Source organism: Micropterus dolomieu, linkage group LG17 (genome assembly GCF_021292245.1).
Source record: "Micropterus dolomieu isolate WLL.071019.BEF.003 ecotype Adirondacks linkage group LG17, ASM2129224v1, whole genome shotgun sequence".
Classification (NCBI taxonomy): Eukaryota; Metazoa; Chordata; class Actinopteri; order Centrarchiformes; family Centrarchidae; genus Micropterus; species Micropterus dolomieu.
In genome coordinates this window covers 24978794-25004356 of record NC_060166.1, presented here as the reverse complement: position 1 = coordinate 25004356, position 25563 = coordinate 24978794, and the positions used below count along the sequence as shown (strand labels likewise).

At 38.6% G+C, this 25563-nt stretch overlaps 1 protein-coding gene across 10 annotated transcripts in view; it reads right to left on the bottom strand.

The window, feature by feature from the left end:
• The window catches only part of stx1a (syntaxin 1A (brain)), a 72985-nt gene that overhangs the window by 23044 nt on the left and 24378 nt on the right, over positions 1-25563 (bottom strand). For all 10 annotated transcript variants that reach the window (XR_006828713.1, XR_006828714.1, XM_046073256.1 and 7 more), the window contains exons 3-4: positions 18004-18103; positions 1493-1567 (exon numbers count right to left, since the gene is read on the bottom strand). Coding sequence is in view for 8 of the 10 variants with exons in the window: in XM_046073256.1 (XP_045929212.1) it covers positions 1493-1567; positions 18004-18103 (175 nt within the window). In the remaining 2 variants the exon portion in view is untranslated. The remainder of the gene's footprint in view (positions 1-1492; positions 1568-18003; positions 18104-25563) is intronic.

Here is a 25563-nt window from a genome sequence, read left to right as displayed (position 1 = left end):
CACACACACACACACACACACACACACACACACACACTGTTACAGAAAAGTATCCTGTCGCAACTATTAATATGAGATTAATATGAGTTGGAGTGACACAGTTAGTGGCCGGTGATGCAGATCCTGTTCTGCCTGATAGCATAGTCAAGTGAATGTATCAGTGTACATACGATACTGTGCACACGATACTGTGTGTTTGTGTTTGTGTATCTGTAGGCACACAGGGTGAGGGATTGGGGCTATTATCTTCTAGCTCTCTGCACTGAAGTTGTGCTCTACTTTCCTGAAAGATACTGTGTACAGATATTTTATCTCTGACCCCTATTTTTCGACACCTGAATCCTGTAGGGAATAAAATGAGAGTTAAAATGTACAAGCAAAGCAGAGAAGGTGGCAGACAAACCAGAATAAGAAGATTAGATGCCTCACACATACACGCACACACATAATAATAACTATTTATTTTATATATTATAAACACAAACACTTTATGCCTGTATATTACTGTAACATTAGTCAGTTTGCGTGTGTGAATAAAACTTGTATGTGCTCATGCATATGAATCACCGCCTCTGTGGCAAGTGACACTTATCACTCTGCCCACTGCAGTGCAGAATCTACTAGTGTAAACTGAGTTGTCTGTCAGCTGCCATGTGCTATACAGTTCACTGTCGCTTTATGGCTCACTTCTTACCCTCTCTCCTCTCCTGAGCAAGTTCTAGGCCGTCACATCACATGAAAGAGAAACAGCTGCACACACTGCTTATGGATGTAGTCATAATATTGTAATACAGATTTCAGGGCTGCAACACATTATTATTTTTATTATCAATTAATCTGCCATTTACTTTTGTCTGTAAAATATCAGAAAATGAAAGTGAAAGTGAATTTAAAAACATTTGTCACAATTTTTTAGATTACACTTTGATCTCCTAATTGGTCTTTTGTTATCCAACCAACACTGCATAACCCCAAAATATTTAGTTTTTTATGATATAAGACATAGAAAAACAGCAAATCCTCAAATTAGAGGAATCTTTAAATATTTATTATTTTTGCTTTAAAAAATTACATAAACAATTAATTGATAATGATAATAGTTACTGATCAGTTGACTTATCAATGAATTGACTAGTCGTTTCAACTTTAACATACTTGTTAAGAAAATCCCTCATACTGGAGCCAAAAGAGAACAAAATTATAATTGTAAAACAGTAAATTATGATAAAATTAGTAAACATTTACTAGGTGCAGCTTTAAACACAAAGATTAGCTTTTTCGTCTTGTTTCATATCTTAAGTAATGCATAATACATTATCTGGCTGCTGATCAGCTCATCTAACTCATGACACTTACTCAATATTTGAAATTTTTGTGTACTAAACATCTAATTATTTGAACACAAACAAGCAAAGGGTTTGATTGATGACTGATACAGAAAATAGTCATTAGTTGCATCTCTAGCAGGAGAAAATAGAAAAATCATACTAACTCTTTAATTTGGAGCGCACTTTGTTGGCCAACTTCTTGATGTCTGCCATAAGGTCCTCCAGCTCACCCTTAGTTTCTGAGAAGAGGAGAAAGAGATTAGTGGACTTGTATGATACTACACATAAACCCACACTTGTATACTAACTCACCCACTCACACAAAAACCTCTGTGCCAGCCTGTTTCACAGACACAGAATCAATACTGACACACTAGAAATGAATCTAAATGTCACACCCAACAGGGACAAACAATTCATCAGCTTCAGTCCACAGCATCGCATCTCATCCTTCTTACTGCTTTCTCTTTTGCACAGAGAGTACCAGCGTACTTCACTCCTCTCTACAGTCCACTGTCCCCTTTCTATGCAGGCTCACACCCTCAACCATACATGCAGTACAGTATATAGAGACGTAAAGTTGAAACTCATGTGGGTAGATGGGTACATGTGGGTGCTGACAAGAAAGATTTAGCTATTTTGGTGACCAGAGGAACAAGTGAAATCACGATGGATTGCAGCACAATCTGGGCAACAAGAGAAAGAATGTATTGTTACCAGCAGGAATAGGTTATCAGAAGATGGAATAGGGCAGATTTCAATGATGACCAATCAAATCAGCAAACTCTCCTCCAGCATGACATGCTGACCGTTTTCTAAATGGGAACTGTTCTTGTTGAGGAGGCACAAAAACATGAGAGTCCGAAAGCACAATTATACAGTCAAATACTAAATACATAAACAGCAGGCCACATAAAGGAAGAAAAAAAAGGTCATTCATGGAGGTCATAACACATCCTGAGGAGGACTCAAAAGGCAAAAAAACAACCAGGGTATGCTTGTAACAAAGTAGTTCATCTAGTGTATCGTCCACATACAATATGTTTATAGCTGTTTAGAACAGCCACACTTGAATGCAGTGTTGATCCTGTCGCCATAGAAAAGAGTTAGACACGATGTCTGTTCAAACAGGGATAAGAGAGAACACAAGAACTCCAGCAATAAATCGATTGTATTGACAAAAAATGTAAAATTGATTAAGCGTTGTAGTGATTGTTCTAGCAGAAATGGCAAAGATTTGTGGGTTCCAGCTTTGTCAAATGATAGTAAACGAAACAGATCACATTAGGCTGTGGTGATCATTTTATTATTTTGACATTTTATAGACAAAATGATTCACCGGAAAAATAATCTGCACAGTTAATGATAATAAAAATAATCTCGTAGTTACACTTTTGGACAGTCACTCCTTGAAGGCCTTCATGGTGTTGCATTCATGTGTATACATGAACAGTGACAGAGGTAATCGCATCAAAGTTCAAAGCCTGCCTACTTTTTCAACTCCACACAGCTGGCCAATTGCTGCGTGAGGTAGGCGACCTTGTTGGATTTTCGGTTTCAGAAAGTTACAAAACTAGTCAAACACAGAGCCCAGTGTTGCACGATATCTTTAGTTTAAGTTCTGCTGTGCTAAAATAAACTAGGTTCAAACTGTTCCAAAATAACAGAACTTTTTAAAACTTCAAATGTAAATGCTGTGGTGTGTCGCAGCACTGGTTCTATGTAGGGGCTTGTTTTAACTCTCATATCTTTTTGCACATATAGACACAATTCTTCTCATCAGCACAATCTTCATAAGGCAGCAGCACTGAAGGATGGCTGGAGTGACAGTCACATCGTGTTGTCATGTTGCTTATGACAAACTGAGGAACCGACCGTCTTTTCCATTTAATCTTTTCTCCCTTCTATCACTCATTACAGTGACAGCCAAACCAGCAGTTTTATCATCATATTTTCCACACACTTCGGATTATTATATATGGGAGAATACACTGAAAACAAATTTTATCTAGTGTAAATTGGATTAATTGTGCCTTGCCTCAAACATCAGTAAATATGATTAGATTAGAAGAAACAGGACTGGGAGATTGTAGTTGCCAGTTTAAGGTAGAATCCATTTATAACAGAGAAAATTAATTGAAACAAAACAATATTCTCTGTGGTGATAAAGATGCACTTGAATGGTTCACTTGACTAATCATGTCTAATGAACTTCTTCTTTTGTAATTGCACAGAAAATAGAAAAAGAGGAAAATAGATTATCATTACTTTTCCAATGTTCTGTCCTCACTACTACAAACCATCTTCCTTGTTGTTTTCATCACCTCGAAATATGGGCCGACTAAACGAGCTATTTCACCTGCTGTCACCTTTGGTCAAACTGGCATCCAATATATTTTACAAAACAGGCCTAACATGTATTAAGCATGCTGTGTGATATTCTGTGGTCACCACAGTGTAATAATACCACAGAACTGCCTGCACATTTACTAATTTACTACAATGACTGCAGAATATCAGTTATGTAGCAATAGAAAGCTACATGTATCTATTATCACATCCATATAAGATAAACAAAAATGTAATGTACAGTGTTTCCTGTATTTCTTTATATGTTCAGTAGCTTTAATTTTGGTGCAAAGATCTCTTAACACTTTACTTTAACCGCCCCTATTTAGATTTATAAGCACTAGAAACATTTATTATATGGTTTATAACACACTATAATGCAGTTGTAAGCACATGAGAGGACAGTTTTTAGTGTTTATGGATGTACAGTATTTGTCAACACTATAACTTTTCCTATGAAGACATATTTTATATTCTAACAATCACAGTTTTATTATGTTATGTTATTATGTTATGTTATCTGTTAGGGTTAGGTTTTGTAGTTGTTAACAAATGTATTAATAACCATTTACATCTGCTTACAATGACATTATAGTGTTGTAAACCATTTATTAAATTTTTATGTAATGCTTGCAAATGCTAAATATGGAGGGTTAAAGTAAAGTGTTGCACATCTATTTGGCTTTCACTACAGACAAGAGAAAGAAATATCTGAGTCTGGACATAGAAACGAACAAGAAGGTGGGAAAAGGTGAAAATAGAATGGCTTTCACACACATTCTCTCACACACACGTTCCCCCGGAGCACTAATTGCTAATTTTAGCACATTGCAAAGAAGTGAGAAATTAATTTATAATATTTAATGTCATAAGAGAACCACATCTCCATATGTTAACAAGCCCCAGGAAGCTAGCAGAGATAAAATATGATCCTTAAAAGTTGCTCAACTCAAACTATTCGATCAAACCAAACTGCCTGCAGTGCTTCTTTTTAATGAGTATTAAAAAAATTTGTAGTTTCTGTATGTTACCTGCTTCTTTAAAGCTGCACAAATTACAAAGATGAATTAGAGACAGAAAACATCTGCATCCAATTACAGACAGAGCCTCAATAGATGATTTAATTTAAACAGTATGAGAAAGACTTAAATTGCTGATAGATGTTCAATTATTAAAACATAATATTTGCACATATGTTAGAAAGAAGCTTAAAATGTATGAGATAATCATATCATCTCCTTCTCTACAGATGTACTGCCAATCTCCATTACATGAATGCTCTTTATGGCAGTTTGAGAAATCACATTTGATGATTAAAAAAAACAGGTAAGACATGGCTAGCATATTGAGCTAAAAACTCATACACACAAACACAAACAGACAATAAAAAGTAGAGGATGCACTATTATAATAAGGCATTATTTTATTCACACTGAATAATATATTTCATTTGAATCCTAATCAGCCGCTTATACCAAACACTAGCTGGGATAAATCCTCTGCCAGCTAGTCTGACAACGTAAAACTATAACACCTCAGTGGAGATGGTAAGCTTTTAATCTGCTTAAAAGACGTATTGCCATATCAGCAAACATCAGCCTGTGGTACATACAGCTTGGTGGGATAAAGTGGTGGACATGCAGAGTGCTAATTGATAACTTCAGACTCGTTCACGGAAGAAACTACAACATTTCATGTCCAGCAATAGACAGGCAGTGTGTTTCTTCTCTCTTTATTTGATAGCAAGAGTTAAGAGATGACAGGAAACTATGGGAGAAAGTTGCAATTACATCCTAAATCTCTAGGCCACCAGGACGCCCAGGCAGGTGTTTCTTAAAGAACCCTACGCACACTTTGAGCACTATTGAGCAATGGTTTTCATGTATGGGTCCCTGTCCCTGCCCTGATTTGATCGTGCGCACATCAAATCAATCAACCTCTGGGGCTGAAAAAATGAGCCAACTCGGAAGTGCAAAAAACTGAAATTCATCAAATGGCCACTTGAGGCTGGCTCCAAAAGCCAGTCAATCCCCATCGACCCCGATGTTAAAATGCTCAACTTTTCAGTAGAAATAAACATTTTACAGCCTGGATCAAAAATGGTTTTGGTCTCTATAGCTAATTTACCCCTTCATGACAACTGTATGGGGAGTGAATTTTTATTTAACTTATTTAAATTATATTAAGGCTTCAAGTTATGCATAATTAAGGACGGGCCCTTTGATTGACAGGTGGGTGCTGTAACAGGTGGCTAGCCACTAGGTGGTTTCAGGAATGAGGCTTCATTTGGCCCGCCTCAGCTCCACCTCTTTGCCCATTTATGGTTTAGCAGGAGTCAGGGACTGCCACAAAGTGACAGCCAGAGCCTCCCACGGTGAGCTTCACAACGTCACCAAGACTACATCCATGCTTTAATACAGTATTTGCTGCAAATTCACAGTTGGCAGCGGCAACACACAAAGAAATGACACAATGCACCAACAAAGGCAGAGAACACAGCAAGCTTGCAAATATGGATATAAACGATGCACAATTGTAAATATTATCACAAAAATCAGCTTTGCTAATGTTTTATGAGGAAGGAAATGCATTCAACACAGTTGTTAGGCCTCATTTTTATGAGTAAGCAGCAGTGCAGCAGTTAGAAAGAGAAATTAAATATTAAAGTAAAATAATATGAGGATCATGGAGGATATGCAGAGGCCAATCATATAACTACATAAAAGAACAATAATTAACTAAAGTATTCATATTTATATACATATATCAATATTTGAAACATGATATATCAATTTATAAAGACAAAAATAAATAATAAATTGTTCAGCATTACCATATTCATGGTATACATTTGAATAAAAATTGTGTCTCCTGTCTTGCTGCCAAGGGCAAAATGTATGCAGCATACAGTGAGTTTGTCAGGGTCAGAAACTGATCTGAGGAGGTGGGCTGAGGTTCTCAGGGCAAAATGAATAAGAAGTGCTCTGTGTGCAAAGCGAGAGTGCCTTCATAATCAGTTATAGGGCACGTATCACATTTAGAAGTGTAATCAGGAATGCACTGTAACCTGTTAGTATGAACGAAGGCTACTTCATTATAAACAAAGGAAGGTACTTTTAACCGTTTTGTATGTCTACTTGTGCACGTTTGCACAACATTAGAAACACGTGTAGGGGTATGGTTATGAAAAAGTGTCCCTCTCATTCTGTGTAACCATAGCAACCTCTGGCGACCTGCTCCATGAGGTCAACTGGCACCACAGAGATAACGACATAAAAACCAAGCTTAGTTTTTTGGGCCGTGTGTGTGTTAAGGAGTTAGATTAGATTTCCCGTTGTGGTTACCAAACAGAGGAGGCCAACCTGCTCGATCAAACGTCTATTCAGCCTCATTATTGGCTGCCTGAAAAGAGGAAGAATGCAGACCCTGATGAATGAGTCGAGGGAGAAGTGAGACGGAGGCAAATTAGAGGGCAAAACTGAGGAGTCAATTGAGCTGTGGCTTCACACACCATCCCTCTCTCCCAGACGCTCTCAAATGAAATCTTCAGGTCACGCTTGTTGCCATCATTAAGACTGTGTTGCTATGGCGATGTGTGCAGTCAGTCCTCTCACCAGCTTCAGATTGTTTCAAAGTGGCAGAGGGAGAGAAAGAGACAGAGATGCTCGAGGCGGCAAGGAATGGAGGAAATGTAGAAGATAGAAGAAGGGCAGAAAGAAGATGAAATATATGGGATTCCAGGATATTTATTAAAATGTAATAAATGAATGAAGGATTTTTTTTACCTTTACTTTTGTGTTAGAAATAAAAACAACAAGATAAAAGTGCCCATCTGTTTGGGGAAATTAAACAATATTATTGTGACCTGTTTTAAATGGTTTATGTCTTCTGTAGGAACCAGTTGGCTCGGGGCTAAGATATTGAGAGATGGCCTAATTAATTTCTTTTCATGATAGGACTTTTTGATAATATGGAAACTATAACACCATCCTTTCAATGCAGCAAAGGCCCTCAAAAGGACTCAAAACTAGAACACTGTAGTTATCCATGTCCAAATCCATACACTGTATGCATGTACAACCACCAGAGCACCGGGTCGACTTTGAATATGACTATTTCCACAGTTGGCAGTATACTGGGAACAATTTAAATTTTGCCAGAAACAATGCAGATAAACAAAGCAGAGCAGATAGACCCAATCTCATTCAACGCTTCTCAAAATCAGTCACACACATGTCAGTTTAAAAGCTGACCAGTCATGGCAAATGATTAAGCGGTTAGATATGGTGGAAAAGCCTGGGGAAAAAACTATCCCAGCTCCATGTATGTCACCTGCAACAGTCAAATATATCTTATGACCACTTATAGATAAACACAACCATTTCTAAATTTGGGTCTAAATTGAACACTCTCCAACTTAAAGCTACAATAAGGAAAAATATTTTTCACGTCATGTCTACTATTATATGTCTAACTTCATCACTTATATATATATATATATATATATTTATTTGCAATCAGGTCATCTGATCTGGTTCACTGTTATCGTCATCATGCGGGTTTGATATAGAAACGAATGTGCTGAAATGGAGTTTTATGAAGTTCTAAGGAAGCGCTGAATATCTAGCAGTATCTCTGCCATTGTTGTGTTGTTTCAGTGTTATTAATGCTGTAGGTGAAACCAATGTGAGACACATTATGAACAAAAAGTACAGGGAGGTGTCACATCGGCCCCTGGCCAGGCACTGCACTAGTACAGATAATTAGTGAGCTTTAGAGATGCTGGTAGGTGGTTACCTTTTGACAAAGCAAGGCTAGCGGTTTCCCACTGTTTCCAGTTTTTGTGCTATGTTAAATTAGTCGGCTGCTGGTGATAGCTTCACATTTTGCTTATGGACATGAGGGTGGTTTAGATTTTCTCTTCCATCTTTTGGCAACAAAGTAAATAAATGTCTTTCCCAAAATGTCAAACCTTTCCTTTAACCTGAAACTATTGCTCTAACACTGCACCCTGAAGCTCAGTATCACATCTGGCGTGGTGGACACCATCAACCAAAAAGATGCAGCATCATATTTGACATCATTTTGACTTTCGCTTCACTTGAACTACACCTCCAGCCTTCATGTCTACTGATCAGGATGGTACCTATATCACTCATTAGGAATATGGGAATGAGAGCATATTATTAAGATCTAATAAAAGATTCATATCCTGGAAGTCCTGGTCAATTATTTCCTACATTAAGTCAGCCTTGGTTCTACAGAAGCATTTATCCACTTGACCATCACCATCAGCAGTCTGTCTTTCACACACACAACGGGTCATATTATTACATTGACACAATGTCTGGGTGTCAGCGTGACACAGACAAGACACAAAGGCGATTCTTGTTTCCACCACTCTAACTCAGGGTCAATTGCTGCCTTTCTAATCTCAAACTTGCAGCCGTTTATCATTTTCTATATCTCACAGACTGTCTCTCTGTCTTCCTCTGCTCTCCCTGTAAATATATTACCAGTCCTTTGTGTGTTCGCGAGTCCTATTGATCGTCTAAGAGTCCATCTGTCTGATGTTTCAGATAGATAGAATCTGCACTCATCCCTCAAACATTTACCTTACTGCAGGGATACAGTATGAACTCAGGTAATGACTAACTGACAGCACAGATAAAGTTTAACCAATTCAATATAGCTTTATTGAATTTAACCACTGAAAAAATAACCACTAAACTACTCATAAAAAGTCTGGATGCAACACGCTTGCACTTAACTACCTGTTATTTTGACAGTTGTTTCAAAGATATGCTACAGTCAATGACAAGTATTACTATTTAAACTTTGATTTAGACTCCTAGACATTTTCCTTATTCCATGATGACCCCTGAATGTAGTATCTGAATGCAGTTACACATAAAAATGTAAAGAAACAAAAAATACAGTGGAAATCAACACTTATTACAATAAACAAAATAAAGCAGTGTTTATTTTTTATTAAACACCTATAGTATTGTTCAAATAATCTTTTTCTGTTATCACCAAAACCCAGGACAAACAAATATTCAAAAACAGAAATTCAAAAACAAAGTCATTTTTTTCAATTGTTACTGGTCAAGATAAATACAATCTCTTCACAGGTCTTGCATATCTGAAAACAGTTGTATAAAGTCATACAGTTTCTGCAGCAAGCAAAACACAGTACATGAAATATAATTTTGGGCACCACTCAGGACCAGATGCACCTGATTAAATCTGATTAAAACAGTCGACTTATTCTCTCAAACAACCTGTCTTTCACCTGCAACATCTTCCAAGGCAGTAATACAGTGTTGCTATGAGTACTGTTACTGTCACTTTGAATCCTCCCCCTGTCTCCCAACACTTGACATTTCAATCTAGATCAGAGCACAGCACGCTTCTTTGCTGACCGCTGGCTCAGGAGTCAAGAGAACAGAGAGAAGGTAAACTGATTTCTCCCAGTGTGAATGAGTTATGTTACTAGCTTTGACTTCCATTGTATATAAATTTGTGTGTCTCCTTAGCCTTAGCTTTGACCATCAACACATTTAACCTCAATGTAAGGATATTATTATTCCACAGTATAAAGCTGTGTTTTCAATGGCTATAAGATTACATCAGCTTGGTCATTGTGAGGGAGATGTAAGAGGAAAGGAAATAGAGAGAGATAATGAAGAGAAACAAAGAAAAAAGATAGTTGAGGAAGAACAAAGGAAATACAGAAAGCTGGGGGAACTTACATAACACTTTCAAATTTTGGTTGAGGGTGGAGGAGCTATGGCAAACAACACTTTGAGGGTGGGAGCGCACTCAGCCAAAAAACTGACACCAGAAATAGTAACACTCACAGGCTGCAATTAAAACAAGCATCTATAGAGCTGCGAGCTGAGGACTTTCAGGAGTTAGAGGAAAGATGCTCTTTAGAAAGTGGAGGCTGAGATGTCAGAGGGAGCACACACTAAGTGGTTGGAAAAACAGACTGAGAAATGTTGTTAAATAAACTCTCAAGTATCAGTGTTAAGGATCAGATTCTCTGCATTTCATTAAACTAGAAGTACATTTTGCAGCTGCAAAGGTGGTAGTTCAATTCAAACTGAGGATTTTGTACTTTATTTTGCAGTAATTCTGAGGTGTAAAATTACAACCCATTCAATCCATGTTTTTGATTTGGATTACATGCAAACCAAGTCACGCAAAATGTGTGTTCCTCTGGTCCAGAGTTAAAATGCAAGTGTGAAAATTGAGTGATTGACAAAAAACACCAGTTTGTGGACAAATTTTCTATAGCAAGTTGGAATTTCGTGTTACAAGTCTTGAGAGAAAACAAAAATCTCAAGTGCCTCTACTGGGGTTCTGTTAGCTTTGTATTGATTTTCGCATACTCTAAGTAGTACAGACAGCACTATAAAAGGTATTACTCCAGGCTGCTTATCTCAAATGGTTTTAGAAACCAGGAAGGTACTTTAAGTGCACTGAGAACATACTCTCATGATCGCATGCACTGCTCAGGTTTCCTCCCATAGTCCAAAGACACACAAGTTATGATAATTGGAGGCTCTAAAGTTGCCTGTAGGTGTGATTTTAAGTGTGAAGTCTGGCTATCTACATGTGTGAGTTGCCATGCATGGATGGATTATCTTGTTTAATGTTAATTCTGTTCTATTTGTGACACTGAAGATGTAGATGTTATTATTATTATTATTTGTGCCATTGTTCAGCTTCTTCTAAATAATTATACCAATATAATCGTTTGTAAAATTAAACGTTACACTGTGAGAAGATAAACCTCCCAGACTTTACAATTTTCTTTCATTTTATAAACCAATCAACTAATCAATTCAGCGGCAGATTTATTGACAATGAAAATAATCTTTAGTTGCAGCACTATTTCCTATCAATCATGCTCTACTTGGAGAAAGTGTAAATGTCAAAAAGGTTACTAAGCGCTCAGGCCGAAACAGGTTTAGGTCCCAACCGTAGACACAAACATGGCTGGCTGAGTTTTATAATTTAAAAAAGAAAAAGTGTTCAATTTATAGAAGTATAGTGTCCAAACAGAAAACAGTCCAACTAAACAGAGTAATACAAAAAAAAGGTACAGAAATCCAAAAGGAAACATAAAGTCCAAATCCACAAATAAATGAGCAACAAGAATTCATGCAGGTGAGAAACATAATCCAGGAACAAACAGATGGTGAATAAAACATGCAGAGTTTCGGACAGGTGCACGCAACACAATGACGAAAGGAATACCTGAACAATATATACAGACAGACAAGCACATACACAAGCAGGCAGGGAGATTAATAACAGGTGGGACACATTACGATTCAGCAGGGAAGACACAGACAGGAAATAAAGTAAAACCAGGACACCAAGAGCAGAAAACCTTAAAATAAAACAGGAAACCGACAGACACATAGACCAAACCCCGACAGTAAAGGCCAGTGTTGCTTGTGCATGAGAAGCAATGATCACTGACTTATCGCCTTTTGTTATGAAATCTATCAAGTACAGTCTCATTAATCAAAATAACAAGAAGCAGTGATGCACAAGACCATTAAACAATACTTGTAAACTAAACAAATAATGCAACGTGAATTCAATCATGTTTCTAAATATAAAATGCATTTGTGTCTTCCCTTCCTGCATTAGAGGAATGTGCTTGAGGAAATGCCAGTTCAATAACCATTATGACCTGATGGCTATTACCTAGTGCAGCAATTCCCAAAGTGTGAGCTGCCTCTAGGGGTTGCGCAACCAGAAAAATATAATGGTGGTATAGTAGTGTAATAACTACAACAATTATTTTTTGGTGTAATTATTCATGAAATGAAAACCTGAATTGAAAACTTTCCTTTGTAAATGTAATTTAAAATTAAAAAACGTTATTATTAGGCTAATAGTTAGCTCACAGAAAATGGCTACTCACACACCTCTTTCCCTGAAAAAGAAAATGTTTTACTGCCACTGTTACTTTTGAAAGCAGTAAATACGTAACGTTACATCGCGATGCAGAGTTGCAGTGAAAAGAAGACGCATGCTGAAAGAAGCAAAGTGAGTGGGTAAGGGGAGAGCAACTGATTTAAACTTCCAAGAGTGTCACTGAGTGAAACCCCGAAGCTGGTGTAACAGGGACACTGTGCTATACCAACCAATCAAAAACAAACATACATATACTGTATATTGTAATTCCCTGGTTGAAAATTTGCTATGCTTCATTTAGCGGAGTGGGTAAACTGTGATATGTAACAGTGTGTAGTGCAGGGGCGAAGGTAATATTACACATACTGTGTCAGTATCGTGTGTGTGTGTGTGTGTGTGTGTACGTGTTAATACAGGGTTGTAAGTGGGCTGGAGTTAACCCAGTGGAAATTTCTCAGTCTCAGACAGCGAACACAAAAGCTCCCATAGCAGAGGGGCAGTAAGAGAAGGGTCGTGAAGCTGGCCAGGTGGGTGGTAGCCAGGGAGATATGATGTGATTATAAAACAGATAAACTGTGAGAGAAACAGAAGGCTTACCACGTCACAATGTTACACTGAGTTGTGAAAGACCTTTACTAAAAAAAGTAAAAGGTGCTGCAACGCCATGATCCTGTTTACCAGCAGACTGGAGAGAAAATAAATGATCACCCTTCCTCTTAATATCACACACGCAAATTATCAGCACCTATTTTAGCAATATTCACCATAGCTGTTTTTATGCTGAAGAGAGGAAGGTTTAGATGAAAAACTACTGTAAGAAAAATTACGTGCACTAGAAGAGTAAAAGTGGAACTCACTCTCATCAGGAAGGAGATGAAGTTTCATTTGTTAAGACGAACGAGATCTAAAGTTACAGCAGAAACAGAACAGGTTCCTCTTACCATAGAGGAGAAAATAAAAGAATACAGGCAATTATAATGCAAAATAAAAACTAATGGAAGAACACACTGGCCTTTTATGTGAGCAGCATTTTCAATATGAATCAGTGCAGATCTTAGTACGTATTAGGTACGTTAGATTTCACATCAAAATGTCATTGTGCAATTAGTTTTGATGGCACTCTCCAGTATAAGCGGAAGCATAGAAATGTCAGAATTATGCACGGTTACTACAGCAGTCACACACATGAGCCAACACAGTGCACAGTTATGATTTCAACACACACACCAACCCTATTTTCTACAAATCCTATTTACATATATAACTAATTTCAATAGCTAAGATGTTTTGGAGGAAACAAAACTGCCACCTGGATAATGTTCAGTGGCCAACTGCATGCCCGTTTATTCCAAGTAGGCCTAACTGTTTATAAACAATATAATATTCTTAGTGTGGTTCATCAATGGTGATAAATGATCCGAACGTCCCGCAAGGTGCTGACAACACGGCATAACACCAGCACAGCTGATGGTCTTTCTTCCTCGTCTGCCACACACACACTCAAGCTGAAGCACACTGACACCCCCTAACTTATGGGTTAGGGCTAAAATTTTTTACTTATTCACGCTTTTTAAAAAGATTTATTAAAAGCTTCGTTCTTTCCACATTTTTATTTATTTATTATATCTTGACATTTATATCATTCTATGCTGTACATTAACTTATTGGGAAAAAACTGATAGTTCTATGTAAAGTCAGACGTTGAGACCCATATAGCCAAAATGGTATGATCCTATTTCATAACGCCGAAGATTAGACTGTAAGATTGACAGTTGAATCAGGCTTTGTCCTTCAAAGCATTGAATCTTCGACTATTCGGGGTCAGCCCTACTTCACTCCAGTTGCACTTAACTTGTACACCTTGGGTATTTCTAGCCATGGTAGCAGCATGGCACTATGGATGGCAATGTCAGTTGGTTGGTCCACTGCTTAGGTTCAGACTGATATACCACAACAGCTACTGATAAATACCTGCAAAACTAATGACATTCCCATCAGCCTGATGGGAATGAAGATGGTAAACATGGTAAGCATAACACATGGAATGTGCGATGTTTAGCAGATATAATGTTTAGCATGTTGTGAAATGTGTCTCAGTTTGCGCCCTTCCTCTACGTTTGAGTTCACACTGACAAGTATAGAAAAATGCAGTTCATTATGAGTACCCGGATGGTAAATTCATAATGGTCAAAAAGCTTAGTGTGGAATGCTGGACACTTCTCACCCTAAATGGTCACCATCTTGGCTACATAGCAGAAGGGGAGGGACCACCAACAACCTATTTTCAAACTTGTGAAAATGGCAGCCGAGGAAGTTGCTGTGGTTGCGATTCTAAAAGTCAAGTGAGCAAACAAGCCGGCAGATATTTTGGTGGGTGACAATCATGGTCAAATGTGTATGACACGCCCAGTTACAATTCACCGTTAAAGAAGAAGAAGAAGAAGAAGAAGAAGAACTCACATGTTGCTACTGTCATTTCCGGTAAGTGAACAACAGTCCTGTTTGATTTGAGACAACGCCACCCTGCTATACTATGCAACAAATTGTAATTTTGTGATGATGCAAAACAAAAACTCACCAAAGTGATTACAAGTCATCCTGAGGAGGGCATGGATGTGGGTACCAAATTTCACAGCAATCAATGCAACAGGAGGAGGTGAAATGGATAAAATTCACTCAAAACCACATGCCAATCTCACAGTGGAGATAAGTCATAAGATCATCAAAAACATTAGGATTTATCCTCTGGGGACCTTGAATCAAAACATTGATTGGTTAGTTGATTTACTGATTGATTGATTCTACCAAATTTATTGGCAGTCAATCCAATAGTTGTGGAGATATTTCAGTCTGGACCAAAGTGGTGCTTGAATGATTTGAGTTGCCAAAAGACATTACTTATCCATTAGTTGTCAGGAGCGGATATTTTCAGGAAAGTAAAGAAAAACATTGTACTAATAATGAACTTCTTGCAGATGTGGTGCTTTTCAAAATTTGGACAATTTAGAAAGCCCACTTTCCCGTATACTCTAGTCCTTGTTTACTTCTTGTTTTATGATAAAAATGTAATCTGGGTAGCAATATGTTTCCAAACAAAATTTTAGTTGGTGCAAATTAGTTGCACATGAATTTGATTTAAAGTAGACAAAGTTGCACCGACACACATGGACACACAAAATATAAAATGCTGCTCAGGGGCTTCCTCACAGAGGGTTTTCAGGTAATTTTATTCGCCATCAGTGGCCAAAATGCAACAGGCAGACAGCGAAGAACAATCTGACCTTCGTGTAATGAATGATGCTGACATTTACAACAGCTGCTGACTGATGTGCATTTATCAGGCAGACACAACCACACTGTGCATTGATTTCAGTGACAAAGGAGACGACTTGTGAAAGAATTTGTATCTTAAATGCAGCACCTTGCCTTGTTGCTGCTCCGCTGTGTGTCATCTGCACGACCCGGCTAGTTAAAGGGCTCATCTGACGCCTGCTGCTGCAAGCAGATCGATGCTTTTGCTGGTAGGTGGGCGGTAGGGAATCAGGGGGGAGGAAAGGGGATTGGAGGGTGTTACTAGTGTGAGTAACATCCCCCTTGTGAGAGCAGAGATAAAGATCAATGCCCTGACAAATGAGAGAGGAGGAGGTGTGAGAGAACAAAGATGCGAGTAAATGGAGAAGAAAGAGGAGGAAAGATGGATTGTAGTATCCAGCACACATGGAACAAAAGTAAAGAGGAGAGTGGTTGAAATAGGTCACAGCAAGAGAGAGAAACTAAGAAATATGGCAGACGGTGTTAACAGCAGGGGAAGAGGTAAAGATAGGACTACAGAGTAATGGAGAGGAAGTAGAAAAGTGGAGAGAAATGGACAAAAAAGGGTGTAAGAGATCTGAGGGAAAAAACGGACAGAGGGAGCTGATTGGCGGACAGGGACATCTTCATGGTTCTCCGGCATCTATCACAGTCTCCATCAACAGGCCGGCTTTGTGCGTTTCTGAAAAACTGTTATTTATTTACTCAATTTCCTTTAAGCAATGGAGTAATTTTTTTGTCCTTTATTCAGTGTAATCGGCCAATTTTTTCAGGATTTTTGCTGCGCCTTTGTACAATAGACAGCATATAAAATAGTGACATTTGGCTTTATTCTTTCCATTAAGAGCTTCTCTGACTCCTTACTGAGTCATTGCGGTATTAAACATTAATATTATCATTAAGTAGCATGGGTGCAAAAGGTTTAGGCTTGGCCTGGACAATGTGACCTCCTCTGGTTGAATCAATAAATTAATTCATGATGACACACCTTAATTAGAAGCAACAAATAAAACAGTAAACTCATAATCCTTATGATTTCAGTTGCGGTTGATATGTGCAATACCTGCCAGTACCTTTTCATTTTGTGAATGAAGGGATGTTTAGCTCTGCTAACCCTGCTCCAACAGTTCCAGTCAAGTGTAGGTTAATGCTGGTTTCCCACACAACGCAAAGCCAACGCTGTTGGCAGCGCGATTACATACTAAGTTAATGCAAAGATGCGGAGGGATGTGATTTCCTACCGGGCGCCGCACTGGGCAATGAAGTGCCTGAATTCCTCAAAAGGCTCTTCATTCCCTGGGAATGTTTCTGTGGTGGAAATGCCCTGATTTATTCAGATTTCCCCTTTAATGTCACCCACCTGTATGGTATTTTTTAACCAAAGGATTCAAATGCAACTGGGCAATCCATCACATTCTTACTCCCAAATCATCACATATGGACACTTGGTCAAGACTCCTTTTTAATATTCTAGGTACCTCTTTTTTTGTATGTGTAGGGTTCAGCGGTCAGGTTAGTAACAATATGCAATGTCCGGTCAAGTTACCAATAATAAATAGTTAGGCTTTCAAAATAAAACTGGTGGTTAACGTTGGTAAACGTCACAATTTGTTTAGCCACCAAAACTACTTGGTTAGGTTTAGGAAACATCATGGTTTGGGTTAAAATAACTATGTTAATTAGTACTAAAAACAATCAATGTTTACTTTTTGTTTCACACGGGAAAAAGACACTGGTTTCCTGGGTTAAAGTCCGGTTTCTGGCCCACCCATCCACCCTAACCACCTCCTTACTCTGACTTTTCTGTTATTTACATCCTACACCTGCATTTCGCATTCATAAATGATGTTACAGACTAAACTATGCCGGTATGGGGCTTCCCACTGCATTACAAACTGACGCCAAGGGGTCTTGATCATGTGTCCATATCTGATGACTTGAAACTGAGAACAGGTTGGGCAATCAGATAAAACCAGTACAAACCTGGACTCACTTGGAGTTGTGAATGTCCTGGTGTGTTGAGCTTGTCACCCTGAGAGCATCAAAAAAGAACACAAAAGACAAACAGCCTTACTCTCGTCAGGGTTAGGTGAGGCGAGGATGGCGCTGTGCTTCCTCTTCACCTCCTCAACTTTCTCTGCCAGAGACTCAATAAAACCCCGGATCTCCTCCACCTGTCAAGAGAGAGAGAGAGAGAGAGAGACACCAAAAGGCACTTTAGATTTCCTCAGTGCCAAGGCAGGAAGCACCAGTGATTAACCTGAGTGATGTTGACAGACATTGAACTGAAAATGTAATTATCATATTAGAGGCAGAATGAAAGCAGAGTGAAGTGGGTTTAAGTGAAAGAACACAAATGTAAAAATCTGTGAAAGAACACAGAGGTTTTTCTGGGCTCATTAATCATTTCTCTGTCACTTTACAAACACTTCAGCAGTCTGTTATGTATGTGTGTGATGTGTGGACTAAACAGTATATATACAGCTGTTATTAATAATAAATAAAAATAGAGCAACAGCGATTCACATTCACATCATTCACATTAATGCTTTTTAAAGTCATTTTAGTCAACAACAGCTGGCAGGAAAGATGAATTACTATGTGCAGTGAAAATGACTGAATGAGTTGATACCTAACTGCTCAGAAAGCCGCCTCTTTCCAACATGTGATGTTACCAGGGATATCAAGAAGAAGAATGAGAAGGGTGAATGTGTGAATCAGGTGAATCAAAGATATGTGTGGTGGATAAAAGACAAAGGAGCAGTACGAAGCACCAAAATATGACGTAGCTCCACTACATGGAGAAATGTATGTGGACAACCGAACAATTACACCCATACTCGATCGTTGAATATCCCATTGCAAAGCCATGGTCATTAATTCGCTGTGGAGCCTGGCTGCATGGGTTAGCTCCCATTCAGCCATAAGAGCATTAGTGAGGTCAGCCAGTGAAGTTGGGTGATGAGGCCTGGCTCACAGTCGGAGTTCCAGTTTATCCCAAAGGTGTTGGATGGGGTTGAGCTCAGGGCTCTGTGCTGTGTGTTTTTCCACACCAAACTCTGAAAGCCATTTCATGGACCTCGCTTTGTTCACGAGGGCGTCTTCATGTTTAAACTGAAGCTGAGCTTCCCCAAACTGTTGTCAGAGTTTAAAGTACACTATTGTCTAAAATATTATTGTGTGCTTTTTAGTATTAAGAGGTAATTGGAACTAAGACGGCTAGCCCAAAAGTGCACAAAAGTATACCATATAGTCTGACAATCAAATCTAACAACAGAAAACATGTATCTGGATCTTACCTAACTGTTCAGAAGGTCTCTCACTCGGCCTATAGACTGCACCACCTAACATGCATGCGCAGTCTGTGGTGCCGTGAATGCGGCCCTCGTGTCATCCTGGACCATGACATGTCAGCTATTAAGTGCCTCAATCTCTTGGCTTGGCACCTACCTATTAAACAAATCTCATGGATTTTGGATTATCAGACACATTCTGCAGAAAGATGACAGACTGAGTTGAAAATAACATATCCTTAAGGAAGGTAATAAGTAAGAAATAAAATGGCACACTTACAATCCAATCCAATCCATTTTATTTATAGAGCACATTTTAAAAACAACAAAGGTTTACAAAGTGCTGGACAAGAAATAAAACATAAAAAACACATATAAAACACATAGAAACATAAAACAACAAGACTACACAACTCTCATGCTGGGTTAAAAACCAGGGACTACAAGTGAGTTTTAAAACATTAATTGGTCGAGGCCAATTAGAGGTAGCTCATTCCACAGTCTACATTTCATTTAGCTGACACTTTAATCCAAAGCAATTTACAAATGCCATATATATATGTCAGAGGTCGCACACCTCTGGAATAAGTAGGGGTTAAGTGTCTTGCTGAGGGATACAATGGTGGATAGGTCACAGTGGGGGATTGAACCTGGGTCTTTCACAGCAAAGGCATGTTTCTTATCCATTGCAACACCACCATCCAGGTGCTGAACCTGGTTTTTGGAATGACCAGCCAAAGTTGATCAGTAGAGCTAAGTGATCGTGAGGGAGTGTAAACTTACAGTTTGTGTTTCTCCCTCTTTCTGACAAAGGAATAGATTTTGCACTTTTTTGTACAGATTAAACATATTTGTGAGCTTTAGGTTCACTGGTAGGTAGATTTTGTTACATTTGGACAGAGCAAGACTAGCTGTTTTATGCTAAGCTGAGGTAACCAGCAGTTGGAGTTTGATATTTATCATACAGACAAGAGAGTGGAATCATTTTTCTCATCTACATCCCAGCAAGAAAGGGAATAAACTTATTAAGCACGTCATTAAATACATTAAAGAAGACTGACCCTGGAGGTTCATTGCGTGCATATCGTCTTTTGAACTCTGCACTTTGACATTCTAACCACCTCCCTCCTCCTCCTTGCTGCCTCGTCACCAGCTGTGGTGTCTCTGGATCAGGCAACAGCTGGATGAGCAGCCGGTCACATCTGTCAGTGACTTCATCAATCTCTACTTTCATCTCAGTCTGTCATCTACCCCCAATCACTTTCTCCTCCTCTACACCTGCTCCACTACAGGCCAGCCTGTTCTCCCTTCATTCTTTACTACGATATGTCCAAGGTTTTTCCCCATGCTAATCTCTGGTTTGACTTTCCCATTCGAGCCCAACTCCCTCTGTCTCTCCATCCACACATTCTTGAGCTCTTCCTCCTCCCAGCCCGGGTCATTATTCTCCCATTATCTCTTTAATTAGCTGCTGATTGGATCTGTTTTTTTTAATAACAAAATAATTGGCTCTGGGAGACCACTGGGGAGAGACCAGGCATTACAGAAGGCACACTGAGTTGAGTACAGCGTTATATAAAGTAAGACAGACAGGTGAGGAGAGATCACAAAGTTAAAAAGTAAGAGCGAGACAGGAATACAGGGAGGAGGAAGAGAAAGACACGACGGAGAAGATGAAACCAGTTTAAGCTGTCTCGGTTTAGAGACCATGTGTTAGTGAGTCACGGTGCGTCTCTCAGGTCTCATAAGACATCAGGCAAATTTTATTGGTGTGGGAGAAAAAACAATTTCCGACACTGCTGAAAAGCGCACATACAAGCAGCAACAAAAAAACAGACACACAAAAACTCACAGACCGACTTCGCTGATTTCACACTTCTCTTTATGAACTTCACATGCCAAGAAATTTGTTTGTATATGTTACAAATGCCCTGTTTACCTGCCAAATTTGAAAAATTGCCTTTTCCCTCGTCAAATTTTTTTCTGGTAAGTAGAATGATTACAAGGTTTGAGGCCACAGTGAGTCTGTCTTGCTTTTGCTCACTTCATTCTTGCATCATCTGGTGACAGATTTCTGGGGGCATGAGATGAACCTTGCTACACAACATAAGAAAATTACTGACAAATGTAATGGTTCTTATATGCATCTGATAGCGTAATCACTTTTTATTAAGTCTTATAAGCAGATATTTTTTTAAATATCAGTCTCACTGCTTGTTGTTATCTGTCTTTGAATCACTTTGTAACTGTTAAAATTGCTATACAAATGGCACATTTTTATTGTAATCAGCAATGGTTAAAGGGTGAATTCACACTTTTTCAATACACAGTTTAAAACTTTGAGTAGTAGATGGAAAAATCTGAATGATGTGAGTAGTAAATAAAGGCCAGCAAAGCGTGTGCATGTGAACGTGCATGTGCATGATGCGCATAACAGTCATGCACGTGAATACATTTTTGATTAATCAATCAAAAAATTAATTAAAAATTATATAAAAAATAATTTTAAATTATATAAATAATTAATTTAAAAAACAATTAATAAAAAAAAAACAATTAATAAAAAAAAAGAATTATAAAGAAAATAAAAAAAGATTGTGGTCATAGCAAGGTTGAACAACAAAGACATGGGGTGTGAAAATGGGTGTGTGTATTAGGGCGTGTCCAGCCTCATCCTCTATTAGCGGTGGTGGGGGTCGATCACCAAAAGGTGAAGACGGGTGTGAAAAGGGGGATTTGTGTATATGGGATGTCCGGTGTTATCCTCTAAAAGCGGATGTTTGGGAGTGATTTTAGCAATCGGTTGTATATATATAGCGGGCTAGTTTTTTGACTTACATGTGACCGAGAGCGTGGAACTGTGTGCCTGAACGATTTTTTGGGTAAATCCATATCGGAAAGAGCTATTTCCGTGCAGAACAACAGCGCCATCTTTGCAATCACAATCATGGACGTCGCAGGTAATCAATTAGGAGCAATGACTCCAAAACGACATTATAGATCCTGTTGTAATGAGTATGGCTCCCAGAAATCAGACTCCCCCAACAACATTGGCTGATTTTCTGGACCGAAAGGCTTGGGCGCCTTTTAGAATGTCGGGATTCTTGTTTGAGCACGGAACAGTTCATCTTTATACAAGAGAGCTTGATGAAATTTTTCTTTGTGAAAGCACACCACACATTAGTTTTTCAGCCAAAGACTGGAATTACTTCAGAAACAAAGTCTGTAAAGATATGAGTGCTTCAAAAGGAGTCTATACCACACAATGGTGCGGGTCTGTGCCAGGACAGCTCTATCATGTAGAGACAGACCTTGAAGTCTACGACCCAGAATCCTACATCTTTTTTAGATTGTGCAAGGATGATTCTATCATTCAAAAGGCAAGGATGGGAACCCCAGAGCAACAAAAAGGCTACCCCATCACGTCTAAAGAGTGGGAGACGTGGTTCAGCACCGGCTTTGTGGTCCAGTGGGGAGAATGGGATAGAACCCTTGAAATCTTCTCACACATTGATAAATTATTCAGATGGTATAAACCTTATGTTAGCTATGTAGGGATCAAAAGAAAACTTTTTGGTCCTGAGGACAAGCAAGATGAACAACAAACAACAACCTCAAAGATCTCCACGACGGGGCTGACGGTGACATTGTTCTAATTAAAATGTTGTGTGCAGGTACGAGGACATGTGCAGCGGGTGAGGGTCTATCGAGCAGCCCTAAATATTTTCCATTACTCAGGATAATAATGACTATGGCAAAGAACTGGGGAGAAGAAATTTAACATTTCTCGTTCCTGAAGAAAAAGCAGAAGAGGACAAGAGCAGGGCCAAGCCGTTTAAGGGTACCTGTTTGGACACTCTGGACTGTTGCGACAAGGACACATCTTCTAACACTACTGCTAGCGGTATTATACAGGTAACCATAGCTTATTATTTATACGATATACTGCAGCAAAAAGCTTTACAAACGTGTGTATTGTGCATATACAGACGAATGGTGCAGAAAACAACCTCACACATGCATTGACACGCTACCCTTCTTTTATATTAAAGGACATAACAGAGAAATTACGGAGAAGCTTTTTAAAAAAAATTTCGCTGATGCTCAAAATACGTACTACGCGGTCTTGGGTTGGTGCCAACGTGTGAATGCAGTATTCGAGACATTGCAGCAGCTGCTCTACAGATTTGGCTGAGGAACCCTTTTCTCATTACTTCGCTTAAACGGGTAGTTAGAGTGGAGGACAGTGTGAGCACTGTAGTTAAGGAATCTCTGGACATCTGGAACGGGGAACAACACTAAAAAACAATGGGGAATGTATCTAGTCTACTAAACCATGTCAAAAAGAGATACATCGTGTATAAGATGAGAACACTGCTGTGTGAAGCTGTTAACAATGCGATATGTGACACAGATAGGACATTATGTTGTTCTAGATTTGACAAACAGACAGAATGTCTGCGGATAAATATGCAGATGTGAAATCTATTCTACTCGATATAGCAAATGTTTTTCCTGTGAATGATAATGAGTTTCATTTGGGTCATGTGTTTTGTTTTTGTACTTTTAGCATTGATTTGTGTGTTTTAATGCTAACCAGATAACAACATGTCGATGTTGCTGATGTGCTGTATTGCTTAACTGAATCTTTGGTTTGTAAAAACATAGGTGCTTGTACTGATTTTCTGAAAAGTGCATACTTGTAATCATTGCTGACGGATATGTCGCGCATGTCGTTGGAAATAAAATACTTGAACACAGACGTTGAAGCGTCAGTCTTTGTAACAAAGATCATGGAGGAGGTGATGAGAAATAATAGATTTGTTTTCAAAAACACGTTGTTTAAAAAATAAGAGTGGTAAATGCGTCACAGCGTCCTTTAAAGATATCTTAGCTGAAGGTAGAATACCGCATAAAATTCAAACAGACGAGGGAAAAGAGTTCCTAAACAAAGATTTCGACAACTTATAAATAAAATAAAAAGATAAAAAACAAAAGATAAAAGAGTAATTCATTTTAAATATGAGGTGGGCGATACTGTAAGAATTTCAAAACTACGCGGGCCTTTTAAAAAAGGTTATGAGCAAAATTATACTGATGAATATTTCACTGTAAAGGAATGCGTGTCAAGGGACCCTCCTGTTTACAGGTTAAAAGACTATGACGGCGAAATATTACAGGGGACATTTTATGAGCAAGAGATGCAAAAAGTTATTATAGATAAAAACAAAACATTTAAAATAGAAAAGATTTTATCTAGAAAGAAAAGACAAGGCCGGGACATGGTGTTGGTCAAATGGGTCGGATGGCCAGATAAATTTAACTCGTGGATTTTGGAATAACAGGTCATTCAGCTACCTTAGCAGGTTACAAACACACGTATAAATGGATACAGAGGATTTTTTTGTCACCCTGCCCAGCAACTCGTCTGCATTATTTTACCCGAGCAATACAATAGCAAACTTTAGAACAAAACTATCCAAGCCTTTACACTTTAAATCAGCATACGAGGTGGGTTTGATAGAAATACAATATCCAAAAACATGGAAATCATTTTCATCAGAAGACTCAAAATTTGTAGTGTTTGATAAAAAATCCAACAAGAGGGTAGTTCTATCAGTGACACAGGGATTCTATACAACAATGTCACAGATAATAGCTGAACTAAACAGTTGTTTATCTGAAAACGACATGGGTCACATTGAGATTGATTACAACAACATTACCAACAGAGTAAGCATTTTACCAACGAGAGACGTAGAATTAACGTTTCAAGGAAAACTTGCACAAATGTTGGGATTTATCCCAGGTGCGGCTTTTAAAACTCACGAAGGAATTAAAACCTTTAGATCTCAGCCACGAACTAACACAGTGTTGACACAGATGCTGTATTTGGCGCCACATCCTGCCGATGTTAACGTAGGGATGTATAATATATTTGTTTATACCGATATTGTTGATCATCAAACAGTAGGGGGGTAGTTACGTCCCTCTTTTAAGAATAGTACATATATCGGGGCCAAACAACTATATGATCACAAATACTTATGACAGACCACACTATCTGAGGCTCTGCAAAACACACATTGATAGTATCGAGATTTCTGTCAAGACAGATCAGAATCAACATATCCCTTTTACGTACGGCAAAGTGATAATAAAGATATACTTTAGACCTGTAAAATATCAGTATTAGACAAGGAGCAAACACGTACCATCCATATGCTCACAATGCGGACAAGTACGTTGCATATTATACAGCCCAAGCGGGTGCCGATTTACCAGGATACAGTGTGCTCGGTGCTCAGTATGGTGCAGGGTTAGGGGGTATCTTTAGGGGT